Here is an 18,293-nt window from a genome sequence, read left to right as displayed (position 1 = left end):
GCTTCTTGCAAAATCTTTTGATGTTTTTTGTGGCAATAGAAGCACTCCACATCAACATAACTACTCTCATTGTCCTGATTGCGCCTTTGCTATCTTTTCCCATATTCAATTTTCTCTTTTCCTTTGCTCTAAACTACCAAGGTTGATTCCAAATGTTTTTCAAACCCAAAAGTAGAAGCATAATTTTTTCGACTTCCTTTCCTGCGAATCTCTTCAGCTATTACAGCGTCACAAATATTTGCGAATTTCAGACTCCCGCTGCCCACTGGATTTGACACAGTCGTCTTCATGGTCTCCTAACTGTCAGGCAAAGAAGACAACAACTTAATGACCTTCACCTCCTCTGAAAAAGTGGTCTCTATAGACTTTAACTTGTTCATCAGATTAGTGACTTCATTTATATGAGAGTTCACTGAGGTATCCTCCTCCATGTGGATGTTGATTATCTCGTAATGAGATATACCTTGCTGTTGGCAGAAGATTTTTCATACCTGTCAGTCAAAGCCTTCATCAGTCCATTGTTGTTTTCTGGCTCGCCACGAGACTCGCCATGCTCATCGATAAACACAGCCTAATGATTGCTACCGCTTGCTCATCTATCTTTGTCCACTCTTTATCTGTCATCCTAGTGGCTGGTCATTCTTTAAGGGTCTTGTGTATCTTCTTGTATGTAAGAAGATTTGTCACTTGCATCTTCCAAAACTCGAAGTTGTCTCCATTAAATCTCAACACCCCCTCAAAGTAGTGATTTGACTTTTGACTGGATCCCATGATACTGCAACCTACAGCTCTGATATCACTTGTTGGAAAATTTGGCGCTCCAAATAATTTCTCATTCCACAGTTATCCAGTTAACTAAGCCAATCATACAACACAAAAGAGATAAAGGGAAAGAGATAAAACGACACAACAAATTTACACTGGTTGACCACAATAGTTTATGAGCTATATCTAATCTCTCACTTAGATACGGGTTGCACTATAATCAGATTGGATACAAGTACTCTCAAATATATCTCCCCACATATATTTGCTATCTAGATAGCTTCTAAATATTTAACCTAATATACTTAGATACATGAATGAATAACACTCACGAAATTATCAAGATACAATTACCCAAAACGTCGATCTCAATCTGCCCCTTTCTGTGCTGCCAAAACCCGAGCCGCCACCTCTAATTTGGCACACAAAATCCCCTCAAAAGGTTGATGATGACAGACCCACTACTATCCCTTTTGTTTTCAATTCACGACTGTATCCCATAATCCAGCTCATCTTAAAACGAAGAAATAAGGTGTATTTAAACACCTTTGCCACAACATTGAGACGATGTACACGACGTCTCAACGCTACGGACATTGCAGCGAAGAAAGATGCCTCGCGTGCATTTTTTTCTGGATTTTGAAGCAGCGTCGCAGCCAAAAAAATGTAGCGCCCATTTTTCAATCTTTTCATTCCTGCTTCGACCTGACACGATCCCTACTCGATCCAACATCGATTTTTGGCTCCACCAATCCCAACAGCACTGTTTGACAATTTTGTTTCCTCTATGGTGCTCAAGGTATCACGTACAATTTTCTCCCATGATAAGATGGATTACCAAGGTATGAATGCAACACTCCAAATACTCGACTCAACGAACTTTTCGCCTTTAAGCAATGATACACAGAAAGGAGAAGGAGAATTTTGATGCGAGATGTTGTAGAACCATAATTTTGGGGCCAATTATAAAGACCACGTCATTTTTGACAAAACTATATTTTATTGGGGCCCAATTATAAATTATCCTTAAATTAAAATTAAAGACAAAAAATGGCAATTCCCAAATAATGCCCCATGTCATTCATTGGGCCATTTAGACTGAATCCAATTGGTCGAATTGGGTCATACAAAATTGGGCCCATAATTAAATTAATTCACAAATCCATTGATGATATTTTGGCCTGAAACCCAAATTACCATAAGACCATTGGGGTGGATTGATAGTTTAATTTGAATATCCATCTTTCAAAAGTAAATTGGGTCAATGACCCAAATAGAGTCCAAATCCACGGGTTGAGTCCAAAATAATTACCAAAGCCCAAGAGCCACTAAAGCTTGTGGGAACTCTATAAATAGAAGAGTCGCCTCATTTTTTAAGGTTTAAAAGTTGGAGAATTCAAAAGGACTCTCTCAAAGACTTTAATATTGGAAGACTTGAGAACTCGAAGACTTTGAAGATTTGAAGTCTTGAGAAGGAATCAGAGTATAAAAACTAGAGATTGAATCTACTAAATACATACAACAAAATCAAAGTTCAACTCTATGAAACAAATTTATCCGAAAATCTCGTGTGAACAAAGATTTTTCTATGTTGCGAACCTTTTTTAAAATTAAAACCACATATTTATAGACTATTGGTCGTCATTCAAATAGTCATATCTTCAAATAGTTTTTTCACGTAGCATTGTGTTCTTTGATAAACGACATATTCTTTCCTATAAGATTATGTTCTTTACGAAAGCCACACCTTCTTATGTAAAATTGAAGTTGTTAAAAAATTTTATTCATAAAATTCCAAAAAGAATTCTCTATCTAGATCTACTTGACTTCCCAACTTTTCACAGGGCTTTTGAACGGTCACTCCTGACCCTCTCAAGTCTAATATCTCATCAATATTTCATTCAAGGAAAAAACTTGGCTCCTTAAAAGTTGATGAGAAATTTATTCCTTAACACCATTAATATTTGACAACTAGGAGATACAGATGCAAAAACAAAAAAAATAATGAGTTGTCAAATACTTAATTATATTAAACCTTTAACTTTTGTTATATACTAGTTAATATCACGTGTATTGCACACGTTGATAAACATTTTAATATAATATTTCTAACAATTTAACATATAAAATAACAACTAACTTTTAAATGTACTAATATTTTGTTTTAAATAAAATATATTTAATATAATATTTCTACAAATTTAACGTATAGAATAACAACTCAACGAAACTTTTAAATGGTACTAATATTTTGTTTCAAATAAAATATATTATTATTTGTTGACATTTTCAATAAAAAAGAAGTACAGTCTTCGAACTAAAACAATAAAATAAGAGGTATAAAAAACATTGAATATACTATAAAATTGAAATAATTAATGTGGTTATCAATTTTTATAATCAAGTCTATTGTTAATTGAGATATAATAAATTAAATCAAATTATGTAACTAAAAATTCGAAGAGTAATGAAATAATTTGTTAGATTATCAAAATTATAATTAAATATTAAATGATTGAAACAAATAAAATTACTTATTTTTACTCTTAAGCTACCTTCTAAAATTGAAAATCTATTTTTAAAAGGATAAATATAAATTATACTACGCCATTTAAATATAATAATAAATTTAAAAGTACCATGGATACCTATTGGCACAATTATTAATAACTTTCTTAATCTAAATATGGATACAAAACTATTAGACAATTTAAAAAATGGATGGTATAATTAAATATATTAAGGTAATATTATGTAGTTAAAGAAATAATGTTTTGATATTAAAAACCTAAAAATAAAATAGACACAATACAAAAATTGAACTTTACGACGTAAAAATAAATTAAACCAAAATTGTAAATAAGAAAAAAAATATAATTTTATCTAACTATATGGATGAGGATCTGTCTCTTCTATCTTAAATTTATTAATTATTAGTTTCAATAATTATTTTTTTAAAATATTTTTAAAGAGAATTTTATATTGTTCTCTTATGAATTTCTGCCCACAATGATTCATTACTATCTATGTAAACATAATTTCAATGCAAAATTCATTTGAACCGAACAATTCTTATTCATTGTCAATTTTTTTTTAAGAAAACAACAATAATCTTTTTGCGTGTTTTCTTAAATTATTTACTCATTCTTTTATCTTTTGTATATTATGTAATAAAGAATGAACCAAAATTAAAGAATTGAAATTTGAGAAAGAAACTAAATAGTATGTACTGCTATTAAATCATTGAAAAAATGTGGGATAAATAATCGCATGATCAAGAAAAATAAAATAAGAACAACAACAATAAAAAAGTCATATTAAGATAAATAAGAAAACTAATACTAAAATATAGCATGAATATATTTTAAAACGTAAAAAGAACATTAGTTAAATATTAAATCAAACTTGAAAATAACAATAACTAAATATTAAAATACAAAGGTATCATGAATATATAACTTAAAAGTAATCCACATAAAGATATTAAAATAATCTAAAAAAAATAAAAGTTGAAGGTAATACGAATACATAATTTTGTTACTCTATCTCTTAATCGATTAAATATGTTTCTGGATTCTCAAATATTCTTTTGACATGGTTCAGTTTTCATTTATGAAGATAAGAAAAATCTTTATATGAGTTTTAGGGTCATAGAAGAAAAAGACATAATCTTTCATTTTATAGATTATTTGTTATGGCTATCACTTCATCAAAGAGTTGTACCTTTCATCAGATTAACTTCTCTCAACACACATTTTCACTCGGACAGTTACAACTCTTTTGGATCAAACTCCCTGTTTCATCGAATGTCATAACTTTTTTGGATTTGTTATCTCAACAGACACTTTAACTCGAACAATCGTGTCTTTCATAGAATTTTGAAGGGCAAAATAGATATGTATTTAAAAGTTGGGGACAAAATGGAAAGGTAAAAATTCTCTTCGATAACCCCATTTAGATATATATATATATATAAAAATATAAATAAATAATGTATTCACAAACTTTGTACGTTTCTTCCAATTTTTCTCTTTTCCTGGCTACAATTTCTCTCGTCCCTTTTTCCTCTCTCCTATAGTGCCTCTACCCGATTCTATCTCTTTTTTTCCGACTCTCTTTGGTTCCATTTCACAAAATCCTAAATACCTCGTTTGTCTTTTTATTTATTTTAATTTATCTATTGCATCCTTTTTTTTTTCAAATTAACTATACCTATTTTCAAGTTCAATATATTTTTTTTACTGTATCTTTTTAATACCATGTATTTATATCTAAAAAGGAATACATTTTTTTGTTTGTTACAAATTTCTTATATTATTCCCCTTGCACCAACCAACTCAATATTTTAGGTCAGTTGTGTTAAGGCCAAGCTCAATGTCAACTATTAAAGACCAAGTTCAATGTCAGTAGTCCAGTCTTCATTGGCCTACCAGGGTGTTAAGATTATTCATTGATGACGTGTATTATGTGGTATCAGAGCTCAACAAGCTCAAATGAGATCTGGAGGGACATGGATCCCGCATTGAAAAGAAAATGACGTTTTATAATAGACATGAATTACTCTTCTTATTACCAATTAGTTTTGAGATGAAATGCAATATTAATAAATTGATCAAATATAAAACTATTTCGAGTCAAATATGTCAATTTCCCTTTTTCTTATGTGTTTCCCCTCCGCGTTAGGATTCCATTTTCTCTCCTAATTTGTATCAACTTTTCAACTTCCATGCAGGCAACACACTACCTCACTCACCAATTTTCTCTCTCTTTAATTCATTGTTGCTGAATTAGACAGAAGGGTTGGGTTGACCACTTCATTTGTTTCAATCGAGTTGAAGAAATTATTAATCCCAATTTTTGAGTTTGTTTATGCAAAGAATTGCACAACGCTGTTTAACGAACCAAGCTCGAACCCGGTCCCCGGCTCGACCTGAACTCAAGAGTGAACCTGCACAAGAGGGCAAACTCTCCGACGCTCAAGTCAGTTCAGGTCGGACTCAATATTAAGTACGAGGTGAGATTTGATACCTGATTGTGAAATGAGGCCCTCTATTTATAGGTGGTGGGTGCGACAGTACTCACGACCAGCGGTTACCTTTGTCTTTTTCATGTCGAACCTATCGGGTTTGAGCAGATCGAACCCGTCCAGGTTGAACCAGGGCTTTTTACATTTAGCCTTGTTTACGGGCAAGTCTGGTCTCCTCGGCAGGTTTGAGGTGGACTTGGAATACTTCTTTTAATTTTAAACACCAATGAGTGTCCTCCACGTGTCCATGGTATTTTTATCTCCAAACATTGATCCCCTCTCTGTCAGGTTTGATCTCGATCTGGCATAGAAGTTACCTGATTCAATTTAGGACACGTGGTGATTTCTAATTCGTAGATAAAATATGACCATTGTGGAAGATGTTTCGATCTGCCAGGTTGACGGAGCACTCGAGTACTTCGTCGTTATGAATTTCGAGATGATCCTAGCCACTCGTTCATTACACGTGTACGGCATAGATGTTTTTCTGATTAGCTATAAATAGTTTCGAGACTTCAAGTCAAACCTTACGTCCCCTGAATTTTTGGAGTTTGATATAAAACCAGCTCGAACCCTCCGTAGGTCAGTCATTCTCGTTTTACTCTTTATTTCGAATATGGTGGTTTTCATGTCCTCCCCCTCCAGTAATGATAGCTTAGGTAGCGCAGGTCGAACTATAAGCAGTTCGCCCCCTCAGCCAAGTGGCTCTTTGGAGGATTTAGCTCGCAGGTTAGAGTTCGAACTGGAAGAGGTAGAGAACTTTAGGTTTTCTGATGATGGGGAAGATAGCGACACTTCCACCTCGGGCCAGGGTTTGGAATACCCTTCGAAAATGCCTGAACACTATCTTGGACCCCTCTGTAGGGGGTTTAGTATTCCGGATGACATCATCCTTAGAATTCCGGAGGAAGGGAAAAGAGCTGACAATCCTCCAGAGGGATGGGTCACTCTTTACTTAAAGATGTTTGAGTATGGCCTCAAACTCCCCCTTCACCCTTTTGCCCAAGAGTTCTTAAACCGAACTAGACTGGCTCCTGCTCAAGTGGCCCCCAATGGATGGGGTGTCATTTTTGCTTTGGCCATCCTTTTTTGGCTACGAGCTCGAGAAGAGGACGAGACCGATCTGCTAGATGTTGATCAGCTTCTAGGGTGCTTTGAAGCTAAAAGGATAGCTAAGAAGTCAGGTCGGTACTATATGTGCGCAAGGAAGGGCGTGGGTGGTATAGTCAAAGGGCCGACCTCTATCAAAGGATGGGTGGGGAAGTGGTTCTTTGCCTCTGGAGAATGGCTGGCAAAGAACGAGTCTGGTCGTCATTTCTTTGACGTTCTCGTTAAGTTTGGGAATTTAGGTACGAGGTCGTTACAATTTATTTTTGTGGCTTTATATCTTACAGCTCCTTTGCTTCTCATACTTATCTTTAATTCTTTTCTGTCTTGTGCAGTGTCGATCAGACTAATTCCCGAGCTCACTCAGGTGTCCTTCAATACCCTTAAGTATTATAAATATCGCTTTCCAAGGGGTAGGAAGATCGGAACCTTGGTGACTGACAAGCTGCTACTTCAATATAGGTTGTTAGATTACAACCCTTTAGTGCGTCCGGTTGAAGCTTCAAGGCCAACCTCTGAGCTTGGTAAGTCGAGCTCCACCTTACTTTAAATTTGTACTTCAACTTCGACTTCTGACCTTTTGATTTGTTTGCATCGCAGCAATGGTGTGCGTATTCACTGGCAGTGTGAAGCGCAAGTCTAAAGGCCGTGCTCACGCCCTCAAGACTATTCAGAGCACAGAGCCAGCAACTCCTGCTGTCGCTCAACCTACGGCTTAAGACAAAGCTGGGCCCTCTGCCGACGCCCCAACTCCGGTGATCGAGTTGGACTCTGCCGATGAGCATTCCAAAGAGAAGCGCCCGAGGAATGAGTCTGAGACGCTAGATGTGTCTCCTTTGTGCGAGGTAAGAGAAGACACTCCTCTGAAGAGGAGAAAGAAGAAGAAGAAAACCACCTGGGCCCCTGCCTACGAGTCATACTGACTTGGTGGACGACCCCGAAGCTCGGATGGGGGGGACGTCCGACGTGAAGATGCGGTTCATAATGGAACCGTCGAGCTCCAGCGTAAAGGACCAGGTGTCCCCATCTCGGCTGCATGCTTGGACTGTTACCTTAGAAATGCGTCCAAGTTCGTAAGCGACCCTGGGTCCGTACTGCAACGGACCATTGACCACACCGCTGAGGTAAGACTTGCTTTCGTACTTGCTTTTCTTTTTGCAACTCGTAGCTCAGTCTGACCCTTATGTGTTTTGTCTTCGCAGGCGTTCATTGCTTCCATTCACTCGAGACAGTTATGATAAAGGCCGAGCTAGATAGAAGAGAGATCCTGGCAGCTAGGGAGAGTGCGAATTCCTCTGCTGCCTTGGAAGCTGCCACCACAATGAAGGGCGAGCTACTGAAAGCTCGCTTCGAAATGGAGGCCTTGAAGTCCGAGGTGGAGGCCAAGGTTCTACTGCTGAAAAAAGAAGAAGAAAAGCACAAGGCCCACCTTCGAGCTGCTCATGCCATCACCAAGGGGTTAGAGAAGGAGAAGTTCCAGCTCTTAAAGGAGAAGGACGACCTGGCTCAAATCCTTGAGGAGAAGGACGCTTTGATAGGGCGCCTTACCACCGAGCTCAAGGAGGAGAAGGAACGCCTTACCAACGGAGCTCTCTTGGAAGCAGCGTTCAGGCAACACCTTGACTTTGATGGGTTCGCTAAGGACTTCAGTGACGCGGGTTTCAAATTTCTGATGAAGGGCATTGCTGCTGACATGCCCCACCTCCAGATCGACCTCGGCGATCTGAAAAAGAGGTATGCTGGGAAATGGGCTTCTAGGCCTAACAACACTTCAAGCCATGCATCCTTAGTGGAAAAGTACGTCAGAGAACTGGACTCTAACTACTCCGATATTGAAGAGGAAGATGCTCTTAGTCAAGAGCAGGTCGAGGTCGGCACTACTCAAGAGGTCGACACTACCCAAGAGGAGGTCCCTTCGCAGCAGGGCAGATCCCAGGAGGTCAACCTTCTGGGTTCCCAAGGTGAGTTGTCCTCTCACCTCGGGAGTAGCTGACGCTTCTGAGCCTTCTTGTTGTTTGTGTTTGTTTGCTGTTTTCTCATTTTTGTACAAGCCATTAGGCAGAGCTACAAGGTATATAAGCCTTGGTTCTGTCCTTTTCTCTTTTAATGAAATTGTTACTTCTCCAACTCTGTACTTCGCGTCTTGTTCTTCTCTTTACTTTTTCCTTTAGCTTTTGAACTTGCCTTTGTATAGTTGATCACATATAAATGATTTCATCTCGCACCTCTAACTCGTAAGTTTAAAGGATTGAGTTTGGAAGGAACTTTGCACATCGTACCTTTTACTTAAATTCAAACCTTAAGAGTTTCCTTTATTGACTTCAACATTTCTCCTCGAACTCGGATGTCCATAACATTGAGCAATTGAACTTTTTTACATCGCACCTTCAACTTAGACATTCAAAGGATTGAATTTTAAGTTCATGAGTAATTTTGACATCGCACCTCGAACCTGTAGGCTTAGAGGATTGAATTTTATAAAACTTACCTTGGCAGTAATTAACTTGCCAAGTTTAAGCCCTATGGGAGTCCTTGGCCCCAATTTAATTTCTCATTGAACTCGGAGTCACGAAATTAAATAACCCCATTTATTAAAGTTCCCTCCCCTTGAAAATTTTTACAAGTCCATTTTAGGACTATTTTAACATTTCAAGGGTAATAACGCTTTAAGTGCTCTGCATTCCATGGATGCGTAAGCACGTTTCCTTCCAGATCGGTCAGCATGTATGTTCCTGGTCGGACTATGCCTTTAACTTCGAACGGTCCCTCCCAACTTGGGTCAAGGGTGTCCACGTGTCTCTGAATCTTCCTCAAGACCAAATGTTCGACTTGAAAACTTCAAGGTCAAACTCGGGCGTTGTAATGTCTGGCCATTCTGTTTTGGTACTCTGCCAAGCGTAGCTGAGCCATTTCCTTCTTTTCTTCTAATAAGTCAAGGTTGAGAAGTAGCTCTTCCTCATTCCTTACTGGTTCGTACTGTTCCACCCTGTCTGTTGGCATGCCGATCTCGACTGGAACAACAGCTTCAGAGCCAAAGGCCAGTGAGAACGGAGTTTCACCGATTGACTCTCTTAGGGTAGTCTGATATGACCACAGTACTTCGGGTAGCTCCTCGGCCCACCTACCTTTCCTGGAATCCAGTCTCAGCTTAAGTCCACGCTTAATGATGTTGTTTATCGCTTCAACTTGTCCATTAGCTTTTGGATGGGCAGGGGACGAACTGAGATGGCTTATGTTCAGCTTCCCGCAAAAGTCCCTAAACTTTGCATTATCAAACTGCTTTCCGTTGTCTGTCACAATAACGTTTGGTATTCCAAAGTGACATACGATGCTTGTCCATATGAACGATGTGACCTTGGACTCTGTGATGTGAGTGAGCGTCTCTGCCTCGGCCCACTTTGTGAAATAATCCACAGCGACAACAGCAAATTTGGTTTGTCCTTTGCCCAAAGGAAAAGAATCTATGATGTCTACCCCCTATTGTGGGAATGGCCATGGGGCTGAGATGGGAGTAAGCAGTTCGGGAGACTGATGAATAATGTTTGTGAAGCGTTGGTAGTTGTCGCAAGTCTTCACGAACTGCTTGGCATCCTGATCAATGGTGGGCCAATAATATCCTTGTCGGACCACCTTGGCTGATAACGACCTGGCTCTTGAATGGTTGCCACATACTCCTTCGTGAATTTCTCTGAGGATGTAATTCCCTTCTTCAGGAGGTACACACTTAAGGAGAGGTAGGGAGAACCCTCGCCGGTACAATGCTCCATCTCAAAGTATGAACCGAGCTGCTCTTCGCACCATCTTCTTATGTTCTTTCAAGTCTTGCGATGGGTTTCCTTTAATGAACTCCTCGATCGGATCCATCCATGTGGGTACTAACGTGTCGATGTCCATCATGTCTGGCTCCAGAATCGAAGGACTATCCAAGATCCCGATCGGGACCGTTCTGGCTAGATCGATTTCATATGCTGACGCTAGTTTGGCTAAGACATTTGCGTTTGAATTCTCTGATCTTAGTACTTGATTCACCTCGTAAGTTTTAAACTGGGTGAGGTGCGATCTGACTTTACTTAAATACTTTTCCATCCGGGAGTCTTTTGTTTGATACTCCTCTTGATTTGATTTACCACTAACTGGGAGTCGCTGAAGACCTTGATGTGGGTGGCCCCCAGTCCTTTGGCAACACGGAGTCCTGCAAGAAGCGCTTCATACTCGGCCTCGTTGTTTGAAGTCCTGAAGTTGAAACGCATGGCATACTCGAACCGCATGCCATCTGGTGCGAGCAAGAGGATTCCCGCTCCACACCCACTTTCGTTGGAGAATCCATTTACATAGATCGTCCATGAGAGGTCAGACTCGACGGACAGAGATGGCGGAGTGAGCTCCGCGATGAAGTCTACGACTGCTTGCCCTTTCAACGCAGTTCTGGGCCCGAACTGGATATCGTACTCGCTCAACTCCATTGCCCACTTCATCAGGCGTCCTGACGTTTCTGGCTTGTGGAAGATGTTCTTCAGCGCAAGTTAGTAAGCACCACAATGGTGTGTGCTTGGAAATACGGCCTAAGTCTTCGGGCCGAGGTGACCAAAGCGAGGGCCAGCTTCTCCATTTGTGGATACCTGGTCTCAGCCTCGGTCATGGCCTTACTTGTGTAATAAACTGGACTTTGGCACACTCTATCTTGCTTGATTAGGGTCAAGCTGACGGCACTATTGGATACCGCTAGGTACAAATGGAGCTTGTCTTCCAGCAAGGGCTTGGCGAGCAGTGGTGCTGAGCAGAGATAGGTCTTTAATCGTTCCAGTGCTTGCTCGCACTCTGTCGTCCATTCAAATGGCCCCTTCTTTCTCGAGACTTTGAAGAAAGGAAGGCACTTATCTGTTGATCTCGAGACGAATCTATTCAGAGCTGCAATCTTTCCATTGAGGCACTGAAGCTGCTTAACAGTTTTAGGTGCTTCCTCTCGAGCACGGCCTTTATCTTTTCTGGGTTAGCTTCGATCCTACGGTTATTTACCATGAAGCCTATAAACTTACCTGAGGAGACTCCAAAGGCACACTTGGCTGGATTAAGCTTCATTCGATACTTTCGTAGAACTTCGAAGGCTTCGGTCAAATCGGAAAGATGCGACTTTGACTGCTTGCTCTTGACAAACATATCGTCCACATATACTTCCATATTCCGACCGATCTGCTTGGCGAACATCTTATTCACCATTCTTTGGTAGGTCGCACCTATGTTCTTTAGGCCGAAGGGCATAACCTTATAGCAGTACAGACCTCGGTCTGTTCTAAACGCGGTATGATCTTGATCTGGCACATGCATTTTAATTTGATTGTATCCAGAGTAGGCATCCATGAAGGTGAGCAGCTCGTGCCCGACAGTTGCATCTACGAGCTGGTCGATCCTCTGCAGTGGGAAACAATCTTTTGGGCATGCCTTATTTAGATTTGTAAAATCTACGCACATTCTCCACTTCCCGCTTGCTTTTTTAACTAGTACAACATTAGAGAGTCACTCAGGATATAGAATTTCTCTTATATATTCAGCTTTTAAAAGTTTGTTTACTTCGTCAACAATTACATCACTCTTCTCCTTATTTACAGGTCTTCTTTTTTGCTTTACAGGTCGGAATGATGGGTCTATGTTGAGGCGATGCACCATGATCTTTGGGTCTATGCCAGGCATGTCCTCGTGGGACCATGCAAAAACGTCAGAGTTGGTCCTGAGGAAGTTGATCAGCTTCTCCCTATCAGTGGCCCCCAGCTTGGTTCCTATGCTTACTTGTTTTTCAGAGCTAAGCAAAGGAACAGGCTCGAGCTCCTCTTTTGGGGGAGAGAACTCCCTTTTGCTTTCCCTGGGTAGGTCGGCCTTTGATTCTTGCTTCTTGGTCTAATCAGCTTGTTTTTCGAGAGCGCACATCGCTGATCCTTTGAGTGCGGAGGCATAACACTCCCTTGAAGTCTTCTGCTCTCTTCGGACTGTGCCCACTCCATTGGGAGTTGAGTACTTTAAGACTTGATGAAGCGTTCAGGGAATAGCCCGAAACGAGTGAATGATAGGTCTCCCAAAGATGGCATTGTAAGCTGACCTACCTCGACCACGACGAACTCGGTCATCTGCGTGACTTGTGTATCGTCTTGCCCTATTGTAACCGGCAAGTTAATACACCCTTCTGGGGAGACCGATTCTCCAGAGAATCCAACCAAGGGTGTTGGACTCTTTTTCAATTGTGACCTGGTCCATCCCAAGGCGAGGTATGTTGTAAGGGACAGAATATTGGCAAATGCGCCCCCATCTATCAATACTCTTCGGACCAGGACATGATCAATGAGAGGAGCGATCACCAATGCGTCATTATGGGGCAAGTGGACCCCCTGCAGGTCGGAATCATCGAAGGTAATGGAGTAGGTCGGTCTTTGCTCTCTAATGATGCACACCTCGCGCCTGGCTTCGCGAACTAATTCCTTCCTTTTATTTCCAGACTGGCCCCCTCTTGGGCCTCCGAAAATGGTGTTGATGATCGCAGGTCGGTCATCTCGGCGAGGTGGCGTCCTTGAACGCTTCCTCTCTTCTTTCTTTTCTACCGAGTTAGACCTCGGTTTGCCAACAATTTTTTTGAAGTAGCAATCTTGAATGAGGTCTTCAATCTGGCGTTTGAGTTCCCAGCAACTCGATGTGTTATGGCCGTGATCACGATGAAAACGGCAATACTTATCTTTGTTGCGTTTTTTTGGGTCTCCTCGGAGCTTCTCCAGTCACTTGAGGAGCTTCTCCATCCCAGTCTCTTCAATGTTTGTAAGTATTTCAGATATGGGGATAGTGGTAGGAGTATAACGTTCGTACGGTCGGCTTCGGTTGAGACTGCTGTCCGACCTGCGGTAATCAGTTCGGCTATTGGAGGAGGACGACCCCTTATCCTTAACTTGGAATCAGGCTTCCTTTTGTCTTAGCCGGACTTCTTCTTGTCGATCTGCTTTTCTGGCCGGCCAGTCTTGGTCTGGAGAAGCTCCTGTCCATCGATAACTTTCTTCGCCTTTTGCAAAACCTCAGCGAAGGTGATTGGACCTTCCTCTCCAAGCTTCACGGTAAGAGTCTCGTCGGCCAGGCCAGTGTGAAAGTAGCACATGGCCAAATCATCGGAGCAGTGCACGACCTTCAGCTGCTCCTCCTGGAACCTTGTGACGTATTCTCTAAGCGTCTCGCCCTCCTTCTGTCTGATGGTGGTGAGATGGGTCGCTGTCTTTCTGTCATAGTGCCGAGAAGAGAATTAACTGATGAATTCTTTCCTCAGCTGAGAGTAGGTCGAGATCGACCTAGCCAGCAATCTTCTGTACCACTAGCGCGCGCTGCCAGTAAGCGCGATCTGGAAGGCGCGACATTTAATGCCGTTCATTGCCGCTTGAAAATCCATGAGGCCTTTGAAGACCTCAACATAGTCTTTTGGGTCCTTAGACCCATCATATGGTTTCATGGTGGGAGTTTTGAACTTTGGAGAGATGAGAGCCTCCAAGATGTCCGAGGTGAATAGCGATTCTCCCAAGTCGCTATCATCAAATGCACTCCCTTTGACCTTGCACCTTGTCTTTAAGGCTTTAACCTGAGCATCAAATTTGCTTTTAAGCTGGTCGAACTCTTCCCTTGTAATCATTCCCTCAGGAACTATTGGGTTGTAAGAAGATTCGGCTTACTGGTTGGAGTTCTTGTGCGAGCATGCTGGAGTTCCTCCTCTTCGGAGGGACGAGCTTCTCTTTCTGTTGAGATGGTCACGGAGATCGCCTCTCTGGCGAGTGTACTCCTCATCTTCATCACCTCTGGGGTGCTTTTCATCGACTGGGTTGAGGTGAAGACCTCCTTGCTCACGCACCTCGTCGCGCACCGCTCGGTTTTCAGATCGAGACCCGGCACCAACAGCTTGCACCATTTCATTGTACATCTCTTCCATGGTGCGCATTTGGGTGCGCATTGTCTCCATTTCTTTCTGGAGTGCATCAAAGTTCTCCCTATTAAGAGCTAGAGCTGCTCCTCGAGTGGTTCTTCTCGAGGCACCACCTCGGTCACGATTGGCCTTAGACGGTTTTGGATGTGCCGGCGGTAGAACAGGCATGGTGATGCGTGCCGACCTACGGAGCGGCTCAGTCCCTAGGCCTTCCTGAATCTGGCCCTCTGCCACTTCTACCCCGACCTCTCTCTGGTGGCTATCGTTAGCAGCCAGAGCTCTTCGGTCCGCTGTGTTGGTTGAGTTTACTGGTTGAACCATCTTTGCTTATTTTTCCTGGATTGGGATGACTTAAATTGTCGTCCCCACAGACGGCGCCAAATGTTTATGCAAAGAATTGCACAACGCTGTTTGACGAACCAAGCTCGAACCCGGTCCCCAGCTCGACTTGAACTCAAGAGTGAACCTGCACAAGAGGGCAAACTCTCCAATGCTCAAGTCAGTTCAGGTCGGACTCAATATTAAGTTCGAGGTGAGATTCGATACCTGACTATGAAATGATACCCTCTATTTATAGGTGGTGGGTTCGACAGTACTCACGACCGGCGGTTACCTTTGTCTTTTTCATGTCGAACCTGTCGGGTTTGAGCAGATCGAACCCGTCCAGGTCGAACTAGGGCTTTTTACACTTAGCCTTGTTTACGGGCAAGTCCAGTCTCCTCGACAGGTTCGAGGTGGACTTGGAATACTTCTTTTAATTTTAGACACCAATGAGCGTCCTCCACGTGTCTACGGTATTTTTATTCCCAAACAGAGTTAGGTCTAGAAAAATCTCATGACCCAACTCAAATGGATAATATATGATATATAAGAAAAAACAATTATCTTAATATATGCAATATGCGGGTACGAGGATATTCGTCATATTCTCAGGACGAGAGCCTATATCCCATATCCCACTTCCCTCTCTTTTCTTCTGCGTTTAGGATTCCATTTTCTCTCCTTTGTATCAAGTTTTCAACTTCGACGCACGCAACACACTACTTTCTCTTTCTCTAATTCAGAGTTGTTGGAGGGTGGAGGTTCCATCTTCAATTTGATTTGCAGTGTTACTGATTCAACGCTTATTCCAATCATGGAGCTCCTACACTACACCTCCACGGATCCGCCAACTCCTCTGCTACCCGACACCGTCGACGGTGCCCTTGATTCTAAAGGTCGCCCGGCCCTCAGATCCTCCTCCGGCACTTGGGCCTCCGCTTCTTTCATAATAGGTGAACCTCAACCAAACCTCTCCAATTTCAATTTCTCTCACTATCCCTTGTACCCTGTAATCGGTAACGTTCCCTAATTTGATGGCGTAGCCGTGGAGGTTGCCGAGAGATTCGCCTTCTATGGAATCGCTACCAACCTCATAACCTACTTGACCGGGCCGCTGGGTCTTTCGGTCGTCACGGCGGCGGAGATTGTCAATGTCTGGTCTGGCACCTCCATGCTCCTCACGCTGCTTGGAGCCTTTCTTGCTGACTCCTTCTTCGGACGATATCGCACCATTGTTTCTGCTTCTGTTTCTTACATTTTGGTCTCTCTCTCTCTCTCTCTCTCTCTCTCTCTCTCTTTCCCTTCTGATTTCATGATCCAGAAATTGAAACTATTTAGTCAACTGCGCACAGGGACTGGGCTTCTTGGTTCTGTCTACGCTGCTTCCTGCTGCAAGCCCCTCCATCTGCCAAATCCCCGACAAATTCTCGTCCTGTTCCGCCCCCCAGATTCAGCTCATTTTGTTCTTCGTCTCTCTGTGTCTAATTGGGATAGCTCAAGGTGGGCATAGGCCCTGCGTCCAGGCCTTTGGAGCCCATCAGTTCGATGACCAACACCCCCAAGAGGCCAGATTCAGGAGCTCCTTCTTCAATTGGTGGTATTTTGGTGCCTGCTCCGGCATCGTGGTGGCCATTCCCACCGTATCATTTACACAGGAGAATCTTAGTTGGAGTGTGGCATTTGGAATTCCTTGTGTTGCAATGGCGATCGGTTTCATTGTTTTCCTACTTGGAACCAACAGATATCGATACAGCGTCATTAATCAATCGGATGAGAGCCCATTTCTCAGAATTGGTCGGGTGTTTGTGGCTTCAATTAGGAATTGGCGAGCTTCTGCCTCAACAATAACCTTTGAAGAGGAGGAAGCTGGCACCAAAGACTTGTCTAATTCGGAACAATTCCGGTAAGAATGTTACAAAGTTCTTGTGGCCGGTGAAAATGAGATTGAAAATTCTCTAATGGCTTGACTAGTGAGAGCTTTTATTGAACTTTCACTCTTTTTGCAGCTTATTGGTTCATACTTGTATCTGTCTGTCAGTTTTTCATTGACATAGTGCACATGTTTTGGCTCACTTATAATGTAAGCGTTTATGTAGTTCCTTTCTCCATTGCGGCAGATTTCTCAACAAAGCTTGCATTGTTCCCATTGGTTCAAATTACCAGAACGCAACAGGGTGCAGCATCAGTGAGGTTGAAGAAGCAAAGGCAATTCTCAGGATTGTTCTAGTATGGATCACAGTTGTAGTATTCACCATTGTGATGGCGCAAGATGCCACCTTCTTCACCAAACAAGGAGCTACATTGGATAGATCGATTTTACCAGGTTTTGTCGTTCCCGCGGCTTCACTCGTAGCAGTTATCTCCTTTACAATTGTTACCTTTATCGTGGTCTATGACCTTGTATTTGTTCCCATCGCCAAAACATTCACAGGAAATCCATCTGGCATAACAAAATTGCAGAGAATCGGAACTGGGATGATCATATCTACCATTTCAATGGTGGTTGCTTCTCTGGTTGAGAAAAAACGTTTAAGAACCGCACTCGAACACGGTCTGATTGATAGGCCTGACATAACAATTCCAATGAGGTTCTGGTGGTTGGTTCCTCAATATGTGCTGAATGGTTTGGCAGATGTTTTTACAGTGGTTGGGCTTCAAGAGTTTTGCTACGATCAAGTTCCAAAGGATTTGAAAAGTGTTGGACCTGCCATTTTTATCAGCATGCTTGGTTTGGGAAGCATTTTGAGTAGCCTTTTGATATCTGTCATTGATATGGCAACTAAAGCCAGTGGGAAACGAAGCTGGTTTTCCAACAATCTGAACCAGGCACATCTTGATTACTTTTACTTGCTGTTGGCTGGGCTTAGCGTTCTTGGGTTCATTGCTTTCCTTTTTGTTGCCAAATCCCACGTTTATAACAACAGGTGACTCACCTTGCAATATTTCTTTTTTCTTTTCTTCGATTAAATCTTATCCTCTCAATTAAAACATATTTGTAGTCCTACATTCTCGTTCTTGTACTTTTTTTTTTTTAATTTTACTTTTGTAAAAATTTAGTTTTTTCACAGGTACAGTGGTAGATATGGCAAAAATATCTAGTAAAATAGTAACCACAATTAATTTTTTCAAATATAA

At 41.7% G+C, this 18,293-nt stretch overlaps 1 protein-coding gene across 2 annotated transcripts; it reads left to right on the top strand.

Moving 5' to 3' along the window:
- Positions 1-15,769: 15,769 nt before the first annotated feature.
- Positions 15,770-18,162, top strand: LOC148208340 (protein NRT1/ PTR FAMILY 5.10-like). 2 transcript variants are annotated; one of them, XM_088119288.1, is made up of 4 exons: positions 15,770-16,111; positions 16,202-16,419; positions 16,511-17,061; positions 17,255-18,162. In XM_088119288.1, exons 1-4 carry the CDS (start codon positions 15,973-15,975, stop codon positions 18,084-18,086), a joined length of 1,740 nt encoding a protein of 579 aa, XP_087975414.1. In that variant the 5' UTR covers positions 15,770-15,972; the 3' UTR covers positions 18,087-18,162. The 2 variants fall into 2 exon arrangements, with proteins under 2 accessions (XP_087975414.1, XP_087975415.1); XM_088119289.1 differs by having other exon boundaries at positions 15,773-16,111; positions 17,276-18,162.
- The last annotated feature ends 131 nt before the right edge of the window (positions 18,163-18,293 follow it).

This window comes from Momordica charantia, assembly GCF_013281855.1.
Source record: "Momordica charantia cultivar OHB3-1 chromosome 11 unlocalized genomic scaffold, Mcharantia_2.0 BLBB01000011.1, whole genome shotgun sequence".
Taxonomy (NCBI): domain Eukaryota; kingdom Viridiplantae; phylum Streptophyta; class Magnoliopsida; order Cucurbitales; family Cucurbitaceae; genus Momordica; species Momordica charantia.
This window is presented reverse-complemented; position numbering and strand designations above follow the sequence as displayed.